Source organism: Pipra filicauda, unplaced genomic scaffold (assembly GCF_003945595.2).
Source record: "Pipra filicauda isolate LSUMZ 115617 unplaced genomic scaffold, ASM394559v2 scaffold129_size2064235_pilon, whole genome shotgun sequence".
Classification (NCBI taxonomy): Eukaryota; Metazoa; Chordata; class Aves; order Passeriformes; family Pipridae; genus Pipra; species Pipra filicauda.
In genome coordinates this window covers 1886612-1908521 of record NW_024103762.1, presented here as the reverse complement: position 1 = coordinate 1908521, position 21910 = coordinate 1886612, and the positions used below count along the sequence as shown (strand labels likewise).

At 39.5% G+C, this 21910-nt stretch overlaps 3 protein-coding genes and 1 long non-coding RNA gene across 5 annotated transcripts in view; 1 reads left to right on the top strand and 3 right to left on the bottom strand.

Annotated features, from left to right (window-relative positions):
* The window catches only part of LOC113990677, a 59342-nt gene that overhangs the window by 6455 nt on the left and 30977 nt on the right, over window positions 1–21910 (top strand). For both annotated transcript variants that reach the window (XR_005567205.1, XR_003541702.2), the window contains exons 2-3: window positions 6651–6935; window positions 7461–7556. This is a non-coding gene — a long non-coding RNA (uncharacterized LOC113990677). The remainder of the gene's footprint in view (window positions 1–6650; window positions 6936–7460; window positions 7557–21910) is intronic.
* Window positions 327–3569, bottom strand: LOC113990674 (parvalbumin, thymic CPV3). The gene is made up of 5 exons (XM_039391217.1): window positions 3544–3569; window positions 2945–3012; window positions 2445–2577; window positions 1912–2021; window positions 327–397 (listed from the first exon to the last, which is right to left on the bottom strand). Exons 2-5 carry the CDS (start codon window positions 3003–3005, stop codon window positions 372–374), a joined length of 330 nt encoding a protein of 109 aa, XP_039247151.1. The 5' UTR covers window positions 3006–3012; window positions 3544–3569; the 3' UTR covers window positions 327–371.
* LOC113990673 (parvalbumin beta-like) lies at window positions 10293–12348 on the bottom strand. The gene is made up of 4 exons (XM_027726288.2): window positions 12255–12348; window positions 11530–11662; window positions 10681–10790; window positions 10293–10318 (listed from the first exon to the last, which is right to left on the bottom strand). The coding sequence occupies exons 1-4, from the start codon at window positions 12313–12315 to the stop codon at window positions 10293–10295; spliced, it is 330 nt and encodes a 109-aa protein (XP_027582089.1). The 5' UTR covers window positions 12316–12348.
* LOC113990672 (parvalbumin, thymic) lies at window positions 17702–20437 on the bottom strand. The gene is made up of 4 exons (XM_027726287.2): window positions 20377–20437; window positions 19462–19594; window positions 19134–19243; window positions 17702–17855 (listed from the first exon to the last, which is right to left on the bottom strand). The coding sequence occupies exons 1-4, from the start codon at window positions 20435–20437 to the stop codon at window positions 17830–17832; spliced, it is 330 nt and encodes a 109-aa protein (XP_027582088.1). The 3' UTR covers window positions 17702–17829.

Sequence of the window (21910 nt, the reverse complement as noted above, 5' to 3'; positions counted from 1 at the left end):
GGAACTCCCACTAGTTTCAAAAGATATCCCATATACAAAGGTCTGATAAGACCCAGATCTTGGAGGGATGAACACTTTTAGTTTAAGAATTCACATTTCAGTTTAGGAGACAGAAAAACAGACACAAGCTACAGTATATGATTAATTTTTATTGGGTATTTTTAAGGGAAGTGTCTGCTAAATAGAGTTTAGAACAATGTGAGTGGTCCACACAATGAAAAAAATCAGTAATCAGTGTTTCATTTTGTTACTAAGGCGATGAACAAATAACAGACACTGTCAAGATAAACAAGGGACTTCTGATATTCAAGGGTTTGGAGTGTCTTGTGCAGATTCATCTCAATTCTATCTTGTTTGGTCCTTTTGAATCTCTAAGCCTGCACCATTTCCTGGAATTCTGTGAAAGATAAGAGATTATTTACAGTAGAAATACTAATATGAAAGGATTAGCAGGAAAAGATTAGTAACATATCAAAAGATTTAGAATAGGAATGAACAGAAAACAGTTCCCTGGTAGATGACCAGAGAAAAGAGGCATTACCTAAACATCCTCTTCTAAACAGCAGATGGAAAGGCAGTGCTTTGCTGACACTTACAGGGAGTAATAAAATATTCAGGGTAGCTTTAGCCTTCTCTCTGCATAATACTAATCCTAGGCAAAAATACTGGAATGGCTTATGTAGAATTTGAGTAAGAAGTAGTTAAGAGCTGAACTAAAAAAAAATGAAAAGTGAGTCCGTGTGTTTTATTAGCTGTTTGTAACACTTCCATAGTTGAGAAGTGTTGATTTAAGCACTGTCTAAAGCCAAAAAATTGTGCAGTTCCACGTGGTATGATCCTGGAGTATTGTGTTGTGCAATAAGATACTGTTATTGAAAGGTCTTTTGAATGTTTGGCTTCAGTGAATTAGTGTCTGATCAGTCCTGTCCTGAATGACTATATTAGTATATGGATTGCTTCATAAATCATATGTGTTTATTCTGGCATAGTTCCTAAGGAACTGGATTTAATTCCTTCCAAAGAAAGAAACAGAAGAGCTCTGTCCTGCTGGTGCAGTGAGCTGGGGAATCTGCCTGCCAGCACATTCCCTGCGTGCTATTCCCTAAGCCTCTTTCATGCTGGCCTGGGCACTTGCTGCTCTCACAGGGCAGCGCCGTTGGCTGCCAGCCTTTTGTGTGAGTGTGCTTCGTGTTCAGAATAGGGCTCAGAAATAGGGAATGAGGAGATCAGGAGGTTTCTGCACTGAGCAGCCATTAAATCCCACCAGCATTTGCAGTGGTGAGTGCAACCTGCTGCTTCCTAGAACAGCTGCTCCTTCCTGTCGGGTCCTTACCCTGCCACTGAAGACAAAAAGCATCCAACAGATCCTGCTGGGGGATCTCGTGTTGGAGTAGTGACACTTGATCATTCTGTTCTCCTTATTATGCAAAACAAATAAGGAACTATGTGCTGCTGGCTCCCGCATATTGGAAATGTCAGGCAGTGACTAGTGGAATTTCTGTTGGGAAATTGCTGCTGCAAACGAGCTGCTGTGTGTGCTGTTGGTTCCTCTGGGCACAGCTGGTTCTTTGTTCTTGATGTTGCATTTGTGTATTACAAGTGGTACCAGTGCTGCCTTACATCAGTCAGTGGGAGGAGAAATAAGGGGCAGTTCCCTTCAGAACAGCTGGAAATTTGTGAGTGAGAAGCAACAGGAAAGTTCCTCAGGGTTTTTTGACTTGCTTGTGCCAAAGCAGCTGCAGGGATGAACCTGTAAGATCAGGGACCCTTTCCACCTTTAAAAGGTTGCTCCTGCAAGGGTTTCAGTAAAATCACTGGAGGTACACTGATGTACCATCAACATAAAAGAGAATCACACATCATTACAACACACCCCGAGGAGCCTCGTTCTGCATTTGAACAATTCAATACCTTCAGCCCCGATTTTCCCGTCCCCGTCGTGATCTGCAGCTGCCAGGAAGGTCTTGGTTTCTGAGGTGGTTAACACTCTGGCTCCACACTCAAACCTCTGAAGGAAATACCTTGGAAAAAAAAAACTTAGGTTTAGATTTTCACACAATATTATTTTTCTATGCTTGTTGTATAATCTGATAGCTATCTCTAAATCATTCACCACAATAGCCAAGTCCTTCAAACACTGCTTTGTTTGATAAGCTAAATCTTAGTTGTATATATTCCTGCTTTGTAAGTCCAACCCTGATACAATTGATTCTGCTATCAAAATCCAGCCCCAGGGAGTTATTTTTTTCTATACTAAGCATCAAAGGCAGGTATTACTAATTTGTTTTTCTCTGTAGGGATTATCTATTTAAATACAAATTTAACAATCTGCTGAAGGATTTATCAACATTTAGCATAACTTGTGTTCACATTTGCAGAACAGTTCTGGAAAGTAAAAAGTGCTGATAGCTTGATAACATCTAAATAGTTAATAAAATCCTTACTTGAGCTCATCTTCCTCAATATAGCCACTTTGGTCATTGTCGAGAATCCGGAAGATCTCCTTGAGCTGGCTGCTACTCTTTTTAGACATCCCACTGATCTGAAAGAATTTTTTGGGACTAAAGGAATCTGGAGCTGAAAATAAATTAATAAAAAAATTAACCCCAGACCACTTTGTTCACTGTTCCTAAACGGTCTGAGGGCGCTGCTTTGTTACATTAGAGTTGTTCTAAGCATGAACAGTAGGTGAAGCCTGTCAAGGAGAGAATGAATTTGCCCTACTGGCCCATACCCTCCTAAACATCAAACAAAATCTCGTGGGGATAAGCTGCAAACTGCCAAGATAAACCAGTTATGAACAAACATTCTGTGACAGCTGAGTAAAGAGATCATGGAAATCAGTTTAAAGTATGCACTTGTTCAGTGTTCCTTCAGGCCTGAGTCAAACCTGCCCTGTGTTACCCAAAATAATCAGGTCAGAGGGTTTGAATTGTTTCCTCACCTTGGCAGTCCCGCAGAGCAGCAGCAATATCCGAAGGGCTTAGAATGTCTGTGAGGCTCATTTTAAACCTGTGCAAAAGAGTATATTGCAAACAGAGTCGTGAAATGCAAATGCGTCTTACAAAAAAGTTGGTTTTCTTGTGTTTCCAAGAATGCTATAAGGATAACAAGGCTTCTAGGAGTAGATTAATCTAATTGATCAAACCAGCATCTCTGCTATTCCTAAACAAAGGACAAGATTTAGTACACTACCTCCTTAAAAAAATTCAGTGCTAAAATAATGCTCTTTCATGAGATGCTTTACATAAATCATGTTGTGAGTTGATTACCAATTTTTAATCATTTCCCTTCAACCTATTAAAGTACAGCACGTTTTTAAACTCTGTGTAACTATTAATTTAACTGGAACACATGACATCTGGCAACACAAATAACAGTAGATGCAGTGGGAAAAGGAAAGGCAAGAAAGTATGCTTCTATTGTCTCCCCCAACAGCTCTGAAGAATAAAAAGAAAACTGATACTTATCTATATAAGGTCCATCCATATGTAATTTCAGCAATTAAAAGAAAAGTCTTAGAACAATGGTTATTGTACTTACTACTGGTGCAGCTCTGCACAGTAATTTCATTTAATTATTCTCAAGTCAGCAGCTCACCTTTAGAGTTTTCTCAGCTAAGTAAAGGAAAAATAGCTGAGGAGACACCAGGCAAAATAGTAATGTTGGCTCTACTTGCTACTCTGTCTTATAAAGGATTCAAAAGGTGACAATAACCACTGCTTAGGTTACACTTTCATGGATCAAATGTTTGAATTGAGACCTGGCTCAAATTTCTTCCTTAACTAATTAAACTTTTCTTTCTATTTATATCCTAAGATAATATGGATAAGAAGAACATTTTATTTTAATAAATCCACTATTGTTTAATTAAGTACAACTCTGCCATCAAAACAGCCTTTCATTCTCCAAGTATGTTAACAGGTAACCTCTGCACCTGAAAGTCTCTCCTCAGAAGAGACTCCAGCAGTCAAATCCTTATGAAAAGAAATGACTTTGTTTTCCCTAAGTCTGTTGATCCTTTGGAATGTGTAGAGGAGGTCGGAGATGAAAGATCAGAGGTGACAATGTGTCATTCTGACAAAGATGACTTGTCACCAAGATAGAGGAAAGCAAGCCCTAATTTGGGTGATCTTTCTACAGTAAGATTCATTTCATACTTCCTGACCATGTTCTAAATTACAGAAACAGAAACCAAAGCCTTCAGTGACACAAAACTTTGAACTAGGTAAAGCTGAATAAGTTGACCTTGCTGTGAGTATTCCTTGGAAGATGATTATTATGATCAGGTGGCCTATGTAATAATCGATTTTGAATATTTTAAATTACATTAAATCAATAATAGACTATTGCTATAAATAATAGTTGTAGTGAGTTGTAGGAATCAGACTTTGTCAGTGTGGAGATGAACTTATATACATCTTATAACACACACTCTCACAATCTATTTCCTTAATAGGACATTTGAATTGGAGGTATAAATAAGTGCTGGTTTATTATATATTTCAAGAGCATTAATTTTGGAACAAAAAGCAGTAAGAAAACTCAAAACAGCAGATATGAGGTTTTTCTTCTCAGACAAAAGTCTATTTCCAGCTTTAAGCAAGTTTATGTGGACAAAATTCTAGGATGTAAGCCAATAAAACTCACATGTATTTTGGTTAGAGTTTATTGTGTAACAGCCTTTCATGGTATCTAAAGTAATGTTGTCTTATTAGCTGAGCATTGCTTTATTTTCCATTAATTAGAATAGCATGGTCTGCCAAACAAGTAATATTTTTTATAGCAGCAACAGTTACAAATTATACTGTGGAGTAGAACAGTAATATATTTAAACCCTGTGTAAGTGAATAGACTGCAGTGAGTTTACTCCTGCGTGGTTTAATGGCAGTGACAGAAGTGGCAGTCACAGCAGTTGTTCCACAGCACTGCTTGGGTTTGGATAGAGAAAAAAAGGTATCAGGAGCACAAAAAGCAGACATAATGTAACGATACTTTTACCCTTTTTGCTACATCTTTTGTAAGCAAGAGAAAGTGGCTTAAACTACAAATAATCAGGCTCACCTTTGATCCCAAATCCCAGCATCTGGTAAGGAAATGATACTCTCTTCTATCTCTCCCAGTAGGAAAACTGGAAGAACCCTTTCCTGTTACACCTAAGGACCCTGGGCTATTGTACATTGTCTGACTAAAACAAATTAAACAGTGCTGATTCGTAAAAGCTGAAGATCTGATCTCAGACCTTTGGGTGTTCTTTCCATTTATCTTCTTCATTCATGAGTACTATATACTCATGTTGCTTTCTGGCTGAGATTTCCATGATATTATGGTCTATCAGGCAGTGGCAGTGTCAGATCTTTCTCCAAATGATCCTGAAATAATGTTCATCCTCGTAGGTACCTATTTCCACCCTGTGTGAGTTTTCTCCTTTATAATCATCTCAAGCTGACATGAGTTTGAACAGAATGGTTGTTTTACTGATTCCTCTTGTCATTTTTACTGACAACATGTTTCTAGAGAAAAGGAGTTTTTTTATACCTCTGTGATAGTGCTTTATAGGAGACTTCCTTTATTTCTGCTGGCTCCTACACAGTGCTCATTGAACTGCTTGCTTTGTTTGAATGTTTGACTTGCCATCCAACACTAATTAGTAACGGGGAGAATGAGGAAATTGAAATGAAGTAGAGAAAAATGACAATATCAAGGTGAGCACATAACACTCAAGCTCAAAATATGCCTGCAACTAATTCAGGCACTGCATTAAAATATAAGCACATATGTTCAAGGAACGGCACGTGGTTCCCTCCTGCACTGCCATGGCACACAGGGGGCTGAGCTGTTCTTGCATTCCACAGGAGTAAAGTGGCCAGAATTAGTGCTGTGTTAAAATATGGTCTCAACTAAAAGTGAGCTAATTGCTGTTATTGCTTACGAAGGGATCTTTGAATGTTTGAAATTCAACACTGACAACAAAAGTGATGCTAATCCTGGCTGAAAGATGGTTTACAAAAGCCTAAAAGAGCTGAATTTCAGAATCAAGTTGATGTCACTGTATATTGATACAGGTGGGAATCTAGGGTTACTGGGTTTTATTTATTTATTAATGACACTTCATCTGAAGTACAGGGTTCCCTCCACTACAATTAGAATGCAATAATCAGGGATTAGTATATTAAGGGATGTTTTAATGAGATAATTTATTTTATAGCTAAATTGTCTGCTTTTCTTATTTCTGGAGTATGTGTTAACCTGGGTGATTGTAATTATTTTATGCATTCAAAAAGTGAGATCTATAAAAGCGATTTTTTAAAAGATGTTATGCAAATGTAATGCTATAAAGAAAATCCCTAGTAATAAATTCTCTAATGCTGCTAGGTAACGGGCAGTTAACAGAAGTGCAAAATCTGGCACAGAATCCAAGCATTGCATTATTTCCAGGAATGTTTAGCACTTGTTCCTATGAAAGTCAAGAAAAAATATTAATTTTTCTTTGAATTTGTTTATTTGTTTTGGGGTTTTTTGCTCTACAAGAGACATCTGAAAGCTCTATTGAGTCGTTCATCTGAATATTTATGTACTTATATATCTATTGTTTTCACCTGAGGTGTCTTTATTAAATAGTATTAAAGAAATTTTTTTTTTGTTTTCAGACTTCCAGAATTAAACTTGAAGGTGTGATTCTGAGAAATACACAGCATTCATATTGATAAGTTCTTGCCAGGAATCTAAACATATGAAACAATTGTCTCCAAAGCAAGTACTATTTACTTCTCTAAGAATCAGAGGAAAGTTGTGTTTTGGTGAAGCACTGACAGATTGTGGACTAGTCCCCTTTGTGTTCTGTTTGGCATCAAGGACACAGTTAATTAGCAGTGGCAATCAACCAGAGCCATGACTTCAAGCAGCTGCAAAAGAACCATCAGCAGTTGTCTCAGGTGAGATCAGAGGAGAGGTGTTAACCTGAGACCAGCTACAATAGTGTAAAGAGATGCTGTAGCAGCTGTTCTAAAACCCACACAACTCCATCTTTCAGCCCTGGCTGTGTCAGGGCCAATTGTATCGTGATCCTGGATAACAGATTCTGCCTTTGTAAAGAGTTTGGAGGTAACTGAAATAACTACCCAGTAACCTGTGTGGTTGCTCAGCAGTGTTGATGCCTCAGTGGTGATGGCAGAGAATCCTGGTGTGCTTACAGCCCTAATCATTGCAAAGGACCCTAAAACAAAATGAGATATATCCTGCCCCTTCCAGTTTTCTCTTAAGGCACATGCTTTAATCATATAGAAATAATTGCAAATACTGATTTGAATTGTTGCTTGGACAGTAGTATTTTACCATATTAAACCGAAAAGTTTGAGCACCTGGAGTAGTATGTGGTTTTTTGGTACTGTACATTATTGGGATGCAGGATGGAAGCCAGGCCCCAGAAGTCTGAGTGACAAAGCTCCTTTTCCCTGCAGGATATTACCCTGAGCACAGAGCAGAGGTCTGGACTGTAGAATCCGAGATACAAGATAGATCCTGGAGCACTCTGGTCTGGAGCTAAAGCAAAGCAGGTACTTCTCTCACGTTAGAGGAAATGTCACTTGTGCTTTCCCAGCTCAAATGGTGTCCTCATGGTTCTGTGTGGATGGAATGGATTTCTGTCTGAACACGACAGCAGAATAGACTGACATAAGGGAGTAACAGTGGCACTAATTCACAGAGACTGGTCTGATCAGCGTATTTTTTCACTTAAAAAGCTATCCTGGAAGATCTCTGCTAGCATTTGATATGATATGTGTTTGTCTTTAAATGCACTTGGAAGTGCTTCTGTGACTCAGTAGCACGATTTTCTGTCTCTGATCCTAAGTGTAATTGCCTAAGATGTTTCTCTCTGCTGTCAACATTACAGACAGCATCAGGTGGAGTGGTCTTTAAGAATCTAAATTGTTCAGGTTTTCTGCATATTTTGAGAATAAACATGCCCTAAGGTTCGAGGCTAGGAAATAATTTGGATGCTCCCTGTTGTGACATGTAAAAGATAAGTGCAGTGCTACTCTGCTGTTACCAAAGGCCCTTTGCATGTGGCTGCATTTCACTGTGCCCCACAGTGGGTGAAGTCGTGGTAGAACAAAGCAGATAGCACTGAGGTGCCTCCAACTATTTCTGTATCCACTGCCTGCCCTCATTGATGTTAGTGGGATTCCTGCCATTAATTTCAGCAGTAGGAGAATGTATAACCCTTAGTGAGACATAAAGTACAATTACCCTATAATTAGAGTTAACCTTATCATAAATAATCATAAAAAATCATTTCTTTAACAGAAATGGCCTTCTAAATAACGGGAAGCAAGTGTCTAGATTCAGACAGGCTCTTAAAACACATGCACCAGGCAGGTGACAAAATTCCACTGACAAAAGGCAACCACATATTTAGGGTCTCAGACCTCCAAATTTGTGATTCCAGTGGCATGGTCTGTGTTTTAAGGGAGCTCTTGGCAATGTATGTTTATGATCAGGCTGGAGTCTTTCCAGCTGGGGCCTTACAGGCACAATTTGAAGAGCTTTCTTAAAGCACCCAATAAGTAGTTGCAGAAATTTCACGGTACCTGACAGCCCGTGTGAGTGAGAGACACAGAGGAAAAGAAAGTAAGTGTGTTCTTGTACATAGAAAGCAGCATTTTCTCCACCAACCTGCTAAGTGGCAATACTGAAAGAAGGAAAGGTCTAAAAACATCTCTAGTCACAAGCTCTTCTTAACTTTCTGGAGTGCTCAGTGAAGCTGATATCAGACTTACCTTGTCATTAATTTTTTACTGTTCTTAATGGAATGGTAAGTGGTGAAATTGTCTTAGATTTGTAGGCCTAGCAGGCTAATCAGGGTGGAAGTAAGTGTGGTTAAATAAAGGAGCTGCCTGCTATCTCACAAGTTATCTGAGCTGTCTGGGCTTCTCTTATTTAGCCATTAATGTTGGTACAATGCTTGAAAATCTCCTGCTGACCCATATTGCATAGTGAAAATGTAAAACATAATATCAGCTGAGATACAAAGCATCTTGTGACAATGATGAGAGCTTTTAGCCCTACAATCAGGCTGCGCTTACTAATTCTGCAAAATTTCTTTTTTTAATTGCTCACCCAGGTGACACTGAAAGAATGAATGTCAATTTGTCAGATGGATAAATTTTTTTTCACTCTTAAAGGAAATTCTACAGTTTTAGGACCTGATTCATTCATTAGAGTTAATGGAAATATATTTTTGGCTAATTTATAAGTCATGAACATTTTATTGAGCGTACATTGAAGTCTTGCAGATGGCTTTAATTTTGTGTAATATGATGATTTTCCCAATATTGTATTGATATTTCCTTCCTTCTCCATAATGTCCCATCGCAAACTTGTTATGCATCAGCAGATAATTTTGAAATTAAGATCTTTCATCTGCGAATACTGAAACATCTTCTTAAATAGCTCCAACAAACAAAGCGTGTGACAGTTGTCTACCAGTTTTTGCAAAATTAGTGTCCAAAAACAGAATTGTCAAGAGTTCCAAATTTTTAAAGAGTATGTAGGAGCAGCTATCGTGTTGGATGTATAATGTTTGGGATGGTTAAAGCCATCAAGAATTGCTCTCCCTTGGATTAATTCAAGCAGCTGCAATTCCGGTTTGACTCCTCGGCAGTGGAACAATAGTGCCATCGGGTGGGCACGAAGGTGAGGGATTCCTTGGAGGATCTTGAGTGTATTGCTATTTCAGTAATCTACATTCATCCTGGATCCAGTTGATCTTAAATTGGTGGTTTAATTGGTGCTAGGTCCTGCCATATAATTAGTCTCTGAAACATAATCAGTTGTGTAAAGAGTGACATAAAAGCATATGGAACATTACATAAACCTCTTGATTAAATACCACTGATACCAGTTACCATAACCAGGTTTTACACCTGGACATTTTATTAATTCTATTTTTTTCCAACATGTGCTAGCTATTTATACAAATATTGAAAATTCAATGGCCCACATAGATGCTTTAAATTTCTCCTCTTACTACTTTTATTTGTACCTTTAATGCCCAAAATCCAGATGAGCAGAGTGGATTCCAGTTCAGTCTCCCAGTGGTATAGACCTTCTGCTTAAAACGTGGTTTAAGTAGTGCTTGTACTACTTTAGATGTTTTCCAGCAATATGAAATCACTTGCCAACAGTCTTTCATGACCTTCCAGGGTACAACATATGTAAATAACTAGTAGACTTGCAATAGCAAAGATTGTTTATGGCACAGATATCTTGGTCTTTATCTTGACTGCTCATTAAGATTTGACCAGAGCTTGAAACTCTGAAAAATAAATAAAAGAGCAATAAAATGGGACCACATTTTGTAGTCGCACAGTTTAAAAATTACTTTCTTAATTTTTAAAGTTAAAATGGGAAACTAGTGATGCTTTTTCTGATAATCTTTCCTTAAAGGAACTACACATTGTGTAGTCATAGTACTAGGTACTTCAGGCAAAGATAGTGTTGCATATAGTGTTATACAGACCAGTTCCTGTGTTAGATCCTCTCTCCAGCACAGAGCGGATCTGAGCACCTCAGACTCCAATCCATAACATCCCGTGCCTGGAGCGGGGCAGCTGCCTGGAGCTGCCATTAGGAAGTCTCCAAGGCAGGTATTATTCCTGTTACTAAAGGCAGTCTTACCATCCACTCCAATTTTTCCATCTCCATCACTATCCCCTGCTGCCAGGAACGCCTTGGTCTCAGCATCAGTCAGAGCTCTGGCACTGGCAGAGAAATGCTTCAGGAAAAGTCTGTTAAAGGAGAGAGGACAAATGACTGAGACATGCTCAGTATTGGAAGAGTTTGGGGGTTGATACTGGCAATAGCTGTAAAATGTCAAGCCTCATTCAGTTCTGCAGGCTGTTTCAGGGGCAAAACTTCCTCTAACTTCAGTGAGAGTAAGAGTAAGAAAGCAAGAGTATGCTGCATCACAACATGTAAAAATGTTAGATGGCATCTTGGTTTCACTGGATTAAAAAGGCAAAATTAACACTGGCTCTGTAGTGGCAGGAGTCGTCTTCCCTTCCTCGTTATCTTCCTTCTTTATCCTAAGATGCAGATCCTCAAGAGTGACAAGAATTTCTCTAACTTTACTTTTAGCTTCAAAGCCGGATGAATGTGATCTGGAAGGTAGAATTCATGTGACAGAAAGAAAGATGAGAGAAAAATAGCCCTTTGAATTCAGTCTAGTAAAGATTCTTGCAATAATAAGAAGCAGCTGTAGCAGAACTGCTATTTTTATCTTCACAGTCTGTCAGTTATCACTACATGAAAGAAATTTTTTTGGTGCTGTCAGAGAGTTTTCTCGTTGGGATCCAGCCTTGCCTTTGTTATTTGAGTTGCAGCTCCTCCAGCACAGGCACTCACACATGTACACCCCCCCCCCCATTGTCTCATCCAGAGAGAGAGAAGGAAAGGGAGTATTTCTGATCTTGTTTTTAGAGGACAGAACACAATCTTGTTGGTGACTCATTTTTTTAATTTACTTACTTCAGTTCCTCTTCCTCAATAAATCCACTCCTGTCCTGGTCAAGAATGTCAAAGACTTTGGTGAGTTCGTCTTTGGACTTGGAGTTGAGACCCACTTTGACAAAAAAGGTTTTGTAATCAAACGAGTCAGCAGCTGAAATAAGCAGGAAGGGGGAGAGAAAAGTAGTTAAAGATCTGGAACCAAAAAAAAATCAGCCTTTTGGTCAAAAGCAGCAAAGTATTCTGCAGTACAGTGAGGGTCATTACAAACCCCAGGTAACAACCTTTGATTTTCCTGACTTTACATCAGATTAATGGGATTTTTCCATCAATGATGTCTCAAACCTAGGAATATAAATAATGGCTCTGGTCTTTATCCTGCAAGAACATACATTTGTAAATAGATACTTCGCTCAAACATAAATTCAGAGAACCTGACGGTAAATATTTTATTGAAATCAGCAGTATTTTTATTATTATTCTCTGAAAAAACAGGATTTCTGCCTCAGGACTTCAGGCATTGGGGTTTTGTTCATACTTAATATTACTACAATGCACAAGTGATAATGGGTTCCTGTACCTTGGCTGGCAAAGATTAAAACTTGCCTCTCTTCCATTACCTTGCCTCCTTTATCTCTTTCTCAAACATCCTTTTCTGTTTCTATTGGAATTGGGACCTTGAGGTAGCGGGGACAAAAGAATTTGATAGATAAACTGAGAAGCCAAATTTAACCCATAAATATTACCTTGACAGCTCTGTAGGCCAGCAGCAATTTCAGCTTCTGTCAGGATACCAGAAAGAGCCATGGCAAATCTGCAAAATGAAAAGCACTGTTGGGTAGAGTTCCCACTGCTCTTGCTCTCCCAGCCCCAGCAGGACAGACAGGTCTCCCCAGGGGGGCATTTGCAGCCCAGGTCCAGGGCAGAGCAGGGGATCTGCCCTGCAGGAGCCAACTGCTCCATCCTTTAGTCCAGATCCACGTCCCTCATCTGACTCACTGTTATTTCTAACTTCAGGTGCCCAGGCTGAGGAGAAACTCAAAGGTATTTGTAGAACTGCCCAGCATTTGGGGTTCTCAGGTTATTTCCATGCATTCTTTCTGTGAATTATTGTGGTGTCTTCTAAAGCTCCAAAGGAAAAATTGAACTCACCTTGCCTCTTAGTTTCCCCCAAGCCAAGAAAATTTTGTAAGGCAAAAAATCTGCAGAGTCCTCTTGACTTAATTCTTGTTCAAATGACAGAGATATTGACTTATATAGATTTTAATTAAGTCCTCTTGACCTTTTACAGAAGTCCCAGAGCCACGTGATGGCTCAGATACCCCAGGGGATAAGTTACTGTGACTGACAAGATGTACTAGCTAATCAGATTGATATTTATATCCCAAAGGAATGCACATGTTGCTTTAGACAATATGGAAGTTTTAGTGCCACACAAAGTAAATCCTTTCAGCTTGCACCTATTTTATTGAAGTAAATTACTTTTGATGTGTGAATTAAAAAAATATAATTTTTTTAATAGCTTAATGATAGCAACAAATGGGCATCTTCATGGTACACTTTGACCTTTAAGGACCTGATCCTGATGGGAATTTCCCATGAAGCATTACTCCTGCAATTGCCCTAATTGTCTTCAAATAATACTAGTACTGGTACATTTGTAATAGATATATCTGACATATCTGGGAATCTAGCTTTGCCTTTATTTCAGATTACTAGGGAATAATTGAGAGTGTGGCCTGGGCTTAGAGAGGATCTGATAACTGTGTCGGAATTAACGAACGTTCAAGAAGTAACCCCTGTGAGAAGCCCACACTGAGATTGCAAAGCCTTCATGGATAGAAGTTTTGGAGTATCTCTGTGGCAAACCAGCGCTTGCCCGTAGGTGGCACCAAAGACAGACAAGTCCAGCCGTGACATCTCTCCGGGGCTATTGGGGTGAGGGAAAAGGGAGGAACAGAATGAGAGCAGGGTAACAAGTGTAACGAGGTGTTCAGCAGGGAGGAGGAGAAGGGGAAGGAACAGGTATTTAAAACAGAAATCACTTGAAAGACAGGAATATAAAAGACTAAGCTGAAAACTCTGAAATAACTCCAGAGGACTCTCTTTCCGTGATGATTACGAAGAACAGGTTAGTTCATCTGTCTGACAAAAACAGGTTTTACTGTGTTTATTTTTATGCTGGCCAAAGATTAGTGTCTGTTATGGAGATCACTGCAAATATAAAATCAGTTTGTTCTGTAGGCCTGGGAGTTAGAGCAGAGAGTTGGTATCCAGGAAATACAGCTGACTGATATCTAGTTGTGATGGAACTGATGTGATTCCCTGACTCAAGTATTCAGGTGTTCACTTGGACATAAGTTCCCCCTTGAATTGAGGGTCAGTAAACACCTTTGCGACTGCAGGGTAAGGCATTGTTTCAGGGTACCTTCTTTGATATTGTAACTGCTGTGCTGATCTGATTTTCTTTTCTGCAGCTTGATATACAAACCCTCTGATTTTCTTGTTTTCATGAGTGTAGGACATGCTGCCAAACAAATCCAAAGTTATGGAGCAGCCATATCCCAGCTGCTGGTGTGTTCTGTGCCTTCAGCACAGGAGATGTACCAGACAGTCCATACCAATGGAATGGTATTTTTCTGTGCTTGCAAGCAAAAGTAACATGGAAATTAAGCTTCATAAAATGTGAACACTTCAGTTCATATTTCACAGTTGCACTTATTAAAATGTTTTAAAATGCATGAAAAATTAAACATGAAAATGTTAGGTACGTGTCTGTTCAGGGATTTAATCAAGATGTATCTATTTCAGTAACCAATTCCAGGAAATTAATCCAGCCTTGGCCCCCTCTGCCCACACTGTTTGTGTGAAGAGCTCCAGGCGCCTCTGATGATGCTGCATCAAAGATTTTCCACATGGGCTGGCTGCTAACTCAGAGAAGAAACTTTACCAGTCTATGTGTGCAATGAATGTTCTGGCATCCCCTTGCCCTTTCTGTGCTCTCGTACTTGTTAGAAGATGACCGTGAGATTTTGGACAGTTGGAGAGCTGAAATCGAATCTGAAGTTTACAAGTGGCTCTAGGTTGGGATTTCCAAAGGAGCAGCAGCTTCCACTAAATACCAGGAGATTTTAACTTATGCAAGGTTCTGCTCCTTTTTCAAGACAACCCAAGATTTTGGTTTATGAGAGATGATGGATTCAGTGGCTAAGGCACTGGGCTGGGATAGGGATATTGACCCTGGCCCTTTATATGCTTTTTTAAAGAAGTTTGTGTTTTGTTCCCTTTAAAGAGATCATAGTACATCTTTATTTAACGACAAATATAGGGAGGATTAGAAATACAACCCTACAGGGTGATCAGGGATTGAGGTGTTTGAGGACTCACAGTCTTTGGGCTTAGTGGAACTCAGATCTGCCACTCACATTTTGGATTGCTCTTTAGTTGTCTTAAGTAAAGGTAAAACACATGAACAACATTTCCTTTATCTTGGGAATTATGAAGCAGTATTATACAGAGTATTACACTGAGTAGAATGGTCTTACTCTAAACCCGAGAACAGGTGTGAAAATCAGTGTGAAAATACAGGGGGTTGTTGTTGGATCCTTTCTGATTTGATGTAGAATAAACAATTTCTAACAGAATTTTGGTATTTAACTCTATACTCAGCAGTGTTTTATTTGTGAAAGTCATTCAAAAAAGCTTGATGCAGAGAATTTAATCCTTACTTATCAAATTACCCAGGAGGGTTATGGAACCTCCATCCTTGAAGATACTCAAACTCAACTTGAGCAATCTGCCCTATGGTGGCCTGGGACCAGAGACCTCCAGAGAACCTTTCCAGCAGGAATTACTCTCTGATTCTGTGCATCAGTTGTGGTAACATTGTGATACCACCACATGTCTCTTTGCTCCTTCAGCTGACATTCACAGAGACATCCTGCAATAGAAGTGTTTCTCGAGCACGATGACATTGTCAAGTTCAGAGAACGCTCCATGCTCTTCCCTAGGAAAACTGAAGGCTGTCACTGGCTGAAATTAAACTAATTGAAATGAACCTTCCCAGAAAACTTTACATTTTTTGAATTTGTTTCCTTTACTTGAAAAATACTCTTTTCTAGCTTGGTTAAAATGTGGATCCCAGTGCCAACAGAATCCTTAATAGAGAGCAGGTGGTGTTTTTGCTGAACAGTCTATGGGATTTTTTAGAAATTGGGGACTTTTTGGAGTTTTATCGTAATTTCTTCTAATGAAATGGCTGGATGGTTTTAGTGAGATTTAAAACACATCTTCTTGCCACAGGTTAGTGTTTCAGAAGAGCGGATTTTCTCGTAAGCATAGTGAAGTTACAGCACACACAGGAGTGCCTGATTCTGGGGAACACCTCATCCCCCTGGGGCAGCAGAAGGCAGGGATGTGCAGTTGTTCAGCATCTCTGAAATACAGGATGGGCCACTGTGCAGTGCTGCACTTCTTGCATTCCACATGAGACTCTCAGAGGCAGAAGGAATGCAGCATCAGGTCTGTCACTTATTGTACTGGGGGTGCTGCCTGCTTGTGAGCCAGTGACAGGAGAGTTGGGAGATCAGCTGTGTGAGGAGCCAATGTGGGTCTTACATCTGGATATTGCTGCAGGGCTGGATTGCTCGGGGGTCTTTTCTTCAGCGGGGAAATGAATAAGGTGAAAGGAACCAACAGAGTCTCATCATTATGCAAAATATTTCTGTGCTGCAATTAACAGCAGCTGTAATTTAAGCCCAGATTTAACATCAAAGGCTGTTGGGATAGAATTAGGATTTATGTTCATTATAATTCTGCCAAGGCTTCAGTGAGTCTGATTGCTGGAATTCCTCTTTTGCATTAGCCATCTTAAATCTGTTGACCAGCTCTCCTACAGGCCTGGGTATGAGGGAGCTGTCCTTGCCTCACATCATCATCTTGCAACTCATGGAAATGCCAACACTGGACGTTACATAAAAGTTCCAGAAGGCTTTGTTTCTTCTCTTCTTCAAAACAGCTGCCAAATTATAATTATCGTTCAGCTTCAGTGGGGAGTGTTAAAAGGACAGTCAGTCTGTGAGCTGGAACCACAGCGTGGGACAAGGGGGAAGAGGCAGAGAAGTGCTGGGGGGAAAATTTCCAACACACTCAGCCAGAAATGCCCAACGTCCCCTCACTCTGCTGAGCTCTGCATTTAACCCCAAACATTATTTACTTGGCCCATTAATGAAGACAGTGCTGTAACCAGCTCTCAATCCTCTAAGACAATTGTCAAAGGGAAGACTGGTTCTTAGTAGTTTTCAGACTGAAGAAAGTTGCTGAATTATGGAATATATAGATGATTATTCATATAATAAATGAAAGAATTGAGTGATAGCAATTATTTAACAATGTAACAGTGCTTCAAGGGAATCAAGCAGCAAGACTGGCTGTTGTTTCATCTGTAGGAAACACAGAAATTCATGGATGTGGCAAATTATTGTTTTGTGCATATTGAGAGACAATAAGCAACATGGTCATGATTCATGGAAAACCCTCCAGGCCCGTGGCCCAGGTTGTCAGGGGACTGTGACTTGTGACAGTGTCAGACTGGGATTAGACCCTTCTCCTCTATCTCACAGCTGCCTTAGATTTCATGAGAGATAAATCTTCTTAAGGGAGAGTTACATTTTAGGCCATAAACACTTTGTGAGGATACGTGCTGTAACCTAGTACTTTATTTTGTAAAATTACCCACAACCTTATTCTATGCTTTGAGCTATGTGTCAACTCCTCTTAAATTTTTTTCTCATATTTTCAGGGTTGGGACTGAATTATTTTTAGCCATCTTGTTAGCAGTGCTTTTCCTCAAGGATTCAGAGAATTAAGCAGAAATAAACCTCAATGAAATCAGTACAATTAAGCCTTAGAAGATATCACATTGTTTAAGATGATCCAAACTGCATCTGGCAAGTCAGCATGCTCAAGTATGAGGATGGAGAACCTAAACAAAATTTAAAAAAGCAGCTTTCCCCCCCCCCCACCAAAGTTCTTTTTGGTTGGTTGTTTTTTTAATTTTTTTCTCCCCTCTTCCGGCCACAATTTCAACATTATCAGTGCTTGAAAATCACAAAGTGCCTTCTTTACAATGGAAATGTAGCAATACCACGTGACCAAAACATTGCAAGATTTCTCAGTGATCTGGGGTGGGAATTTCATGTGTGGGGAACTGTTAATGCCTGAAACAATATAAAAATGTACAAACACATGCTGAGGGCGAAGTGCTTGTTGGACGAGGTAATTGGAAGAGTCAGTCCAAGGTTGTCTTTGGTCTAATGCTGTTTATGCCTTCACCAGAGACTGGAATTCTGTCAAGGAAGAAAATGAGAAGGCGGGGAATAAAACTAGATGACAATGTTTTTTGACATCTTTAAAAAGATAGATAAAAATGACTTAAACTCCTAAGCATGGAGGGCCCCCAAAGTTATTATAACACTGCACAAGCTACTGCTAAACTGAGATTCTGGGGGCGTAACAGATTTTTCACTCCTTAAAAAGAGTAAGTGTGGAGAGGAGGAGTGTGTCTGTAAATTCATATTTGTGGGAAATCCTGAGTTATAGGTAAACTATCTTTACCCCATTACAAACTCTGATAATAGCCAAGGAAGCAGAGCCTGTAGCTCTCAGTGAGAGGGACTTTTTTGTTTTGTTTTGTTATTCCAAAGAAAAAACATCAGTAGCGATGTAATTTCAGATGGGAGATTCAATGGTTAAGGGCTAAGATCTGCATAATACAATGCCCTATTTGGGGCTTATAAACAGAAGCTGCAAAAGCTGCTGCTAAAGCAAATTCCTCCAACAGTGTATCTCTCTCTCCTCCCAAACTCTGGCTAAGATTAGCACGTGTGTCTGTTGGAGTTATTGCCACCTGTCCTAGTTCAGCTGAGACAGCCCTGTTTTCAGTGACTTCATCTCTAATATATGATGCGTAATGTCCTATTTTTCTGTGCTGCAATTTCTAAAAGAAATATCCTGGCTAGTTCACATCATCCCTGTGAGGTTTTCTCCAGGAATTTGGTTTAGTTTCTCCTAGGAGGACTGCCTGGTGAAACGTGCACTTAGCAGATGACTCTCCAGCTCAAAATCCTGTGCTGCATTGCAGCAGTTGCAGCCTTGAGAAACAACACCAGTCTTATTCACATTAGTGAATTAACCACTCAGTAATACTGGCACTGTTTGATAGTAGATGAAGAATACGTTTATGTAGGTGGAAGTGTGTTTAAAAATGAAAGCGTCAGATTGCCAGAAGTGCAGAAATGGAAATTTGGAGATGTTTAGGTGTTCAGGAAGTTTTAAGGATCTGGCACATTGAGTCTGTGGATCAGACACACAGCAGGATTAACCCCAAAGCTCTTATTATGGGCTGGAAAGACCAGACTCTACATAGGGCCTAAATATTCTGTTGGTGCAACAGAGACCAAATGGGAATAAAGTGATGAAAATAAAGGAGTATTGGCTCATATAAAACCTGTGGCAGAATTATGAGGCCGAAGTATTCAGATGTGTTCTTCATGCCACAGTTCAAATGCAGCCTGAAATGTGTGGATTTTAAACCACAAACTTTATCAAGTTTCCAGAAGTCTTACCTTCCACTCCAATTTTGCCATCCCCATCGGTGTCACCTGCAGCCAGAAAAGCCTTGGTCTCTGCCGAGGTGAGGACTCTGGCACTCGAAGAGAAATTCTTCAGGAACAGCCTGAAACAGGACAGGGGAGGGTGCTGTGCTGGAGTTTTATTCTCTGAAATGTCCCATAAAGGTAATGCCTGCTCTTATTACCTGAGGAAACCCACACAGATTCAAGGAAAGATGAGGAACTGCGTTTTATTTTTGAAAGAACAAGTTTCTTCTAGAACACCAGGCACATTCAAAGGTTTACATTGCTTAAAGGAATAGAGCAGCTGAACAGTACTTACTGCAGCTCCTCTTCTTCAATGAAACCACTCTTGTCCTGATCAAGGATTCCAAAAACTTTCTTTATCTGATCAGGAGTTTTGCTGGATAAACCAACCATGGAGAAGAAAGACTTGTAGTTGAAGGAATCATCAGCTGGAAGAAACAGAAGGCATTAAGTATTTTCCCTTGAAGTTTCTACCATTGTACGTATTCCTTGTGAATATGTATGTCTTTTCTTAAGCATCAGCCTGCTTCTCTTTCTCTTATTCCTTGGTGTAGCAAAAGAGCAGATACAGTGGATAATTTCCCTTTCTAATCACCCTGTGCCTGTGGTCGTATATCCTTTCAGCCAGTTTGAAGTTTTCTGCCAGAGCGCACATTCTGCTAAATCAGGATTTATGCAAAGTGTCACATGCAATTAATAATAAATACTTAGAGGGTGCTACTGTGCCCTATGAAGCAACTCCCATAATTCTTCCCTCATTTTCACTGAGCCCTTACTTAGGTGAAGAATTTGGTAGAAAAGTAAGTAATTCACAGACAAATCAGATCTTTGAATATTTGGAAAATGGGCTTGATCTTGCTGAGCAGCTCTCAGGAGGACTGAGGCTGGTCATTGTTTCACAAATGACACTTTGATTCTGCGAGCTAAGGCTTTTTTTTTTTTATAATTGTTAAGGAAAAAGCTGACTATTTAAATATAAGTCTTTAACAGGTTTAAACATTGACAGAGTTAAGCCAGCTCTAGCCGAAAACGTGGCCCTTTTAATTGGTGCTCACCACTTGTGAGACTTTCTGAATTTAAGGGGCTATACTGTAATGTAGCTTAGAAAGAGATCTCACAGGGAAGGAATCTAAGGGGAAAATGATAGGCATGTCATCTTAAGACATAAAAATGGTATGCATCTTCTGTCTGCAGAGCGACCATTCCTTACCCTGGCAGCTGGAGAGAGCAGATTCAATATCTTTAGCAGAAAGGATGTCAGTGATGGCCATTCTTGAACTGTAAAATAAATTAAATGTGAGCTACTTAGTCATTAAAATGACTTCTGCACCTCTTTCATGACTCTATTTGAAGTTGCTGCTGTGACAGTATGTGATAGGGGAGACATTATTCATCCCCTGGTAAGTGGAGCACAGTGTGGCAGATGAACAGATGTCTGAGCAGGTGCTTCCACTGAAAGCTGGGTAATGAGGGAGGAATTCTGCCTGTGGAGCGTGGGGCTTCAGGAGGATCTGCTGCCTCTGCTGTGCTGGGAGAGAGAATCAAAGGTGTCTAGCACCACAAAAACTTCACGACTTCTGTGTGGGTTTTCCTGGAGGTGGATTATTACTCAAATCAAACCAGCATATATTTACAGCACACATAAAAGATAAGGCTCGGAATGTCCCAGAGAACTATATGTGGAATAAGCGTAATTGGAATTTAAAAAAACCCTAGTATTATTATCAATAGATAATTAGAGATCTTTACAGAGAATGAAAATATTACAGTAGAATTAGTAACAGTAATTTTACTCATTTCAAGGAAGTGTAAATTTGGAGAATAAGTTCCTCCTCTGTTTGGTTGCAACAATGACTGTGTTGCTGGGCTGCTGTGCCATTGAAAGGCTACATCTCATGAGAGCTTCATAAAAAAGTTTTTAAGTATATTGTGAGATGGTTTTTTTTTTGCATTCTATGTGACGATAAAAAACTAGATTTTCATCCAGATTTTGGCATTTCAGTATATACTGCTGTGTTTAGAACAGAAGTATTGAGGCTTAATATTCATTCTTAGTAGAGTGGAGAAAGTGTTTTCTTCTGATACAGCAGCATTTCATTTGAGAAGAGATACCCTTTGTCCCCTTCAGCCACCAACAGCTGCAGTAGTTTGCCAGTGTAATACAGATCACTTAACAAAATGTTATAATGCCTGAATTTCTAATAAGTTTTTTATGAATTTCTAGTAAGTTTTTTAGTGTGAACATAACATCGATGAATTTACAGTTTGGTAAACTGCTCCCACCAGTGCAGACTGGTTACAGTGTAAAACTTGCAACATTGCTGATAATTCATGTTAATGAAAGAAGGGGAACTAAGGCATAGAAAGGTTATCCTTGAAAGCCACAAGAGAACACAAATATCATTTCATTAATCCCTAACTGGTCTTCAACAACATCGTTCTTCCTGTCCAAGCATGGAAAGCAGCATTTTCATGAGAAGGAATCCACTCCTGGAACCCATTTATAGTCTGTGCACTGGTTTGAGATCTACACACAGGTTTAAACTTAGCCTAAAATATGAAATGGCTGCATCTGTACCTGTTGGTTTGCAGCAGAGGGAAATGTCAATCGTTTCAGTCCCTTTCTGAATATCTCAGAAAGTGTAAGAAAGCAATGGGACAAATTCCCACTGATGGCAGTGGCTACTTCTCCACCTCAGGCAGCTAAGTTACTTTTGTTTTACTAGCAATTATTTTGTCCCAAT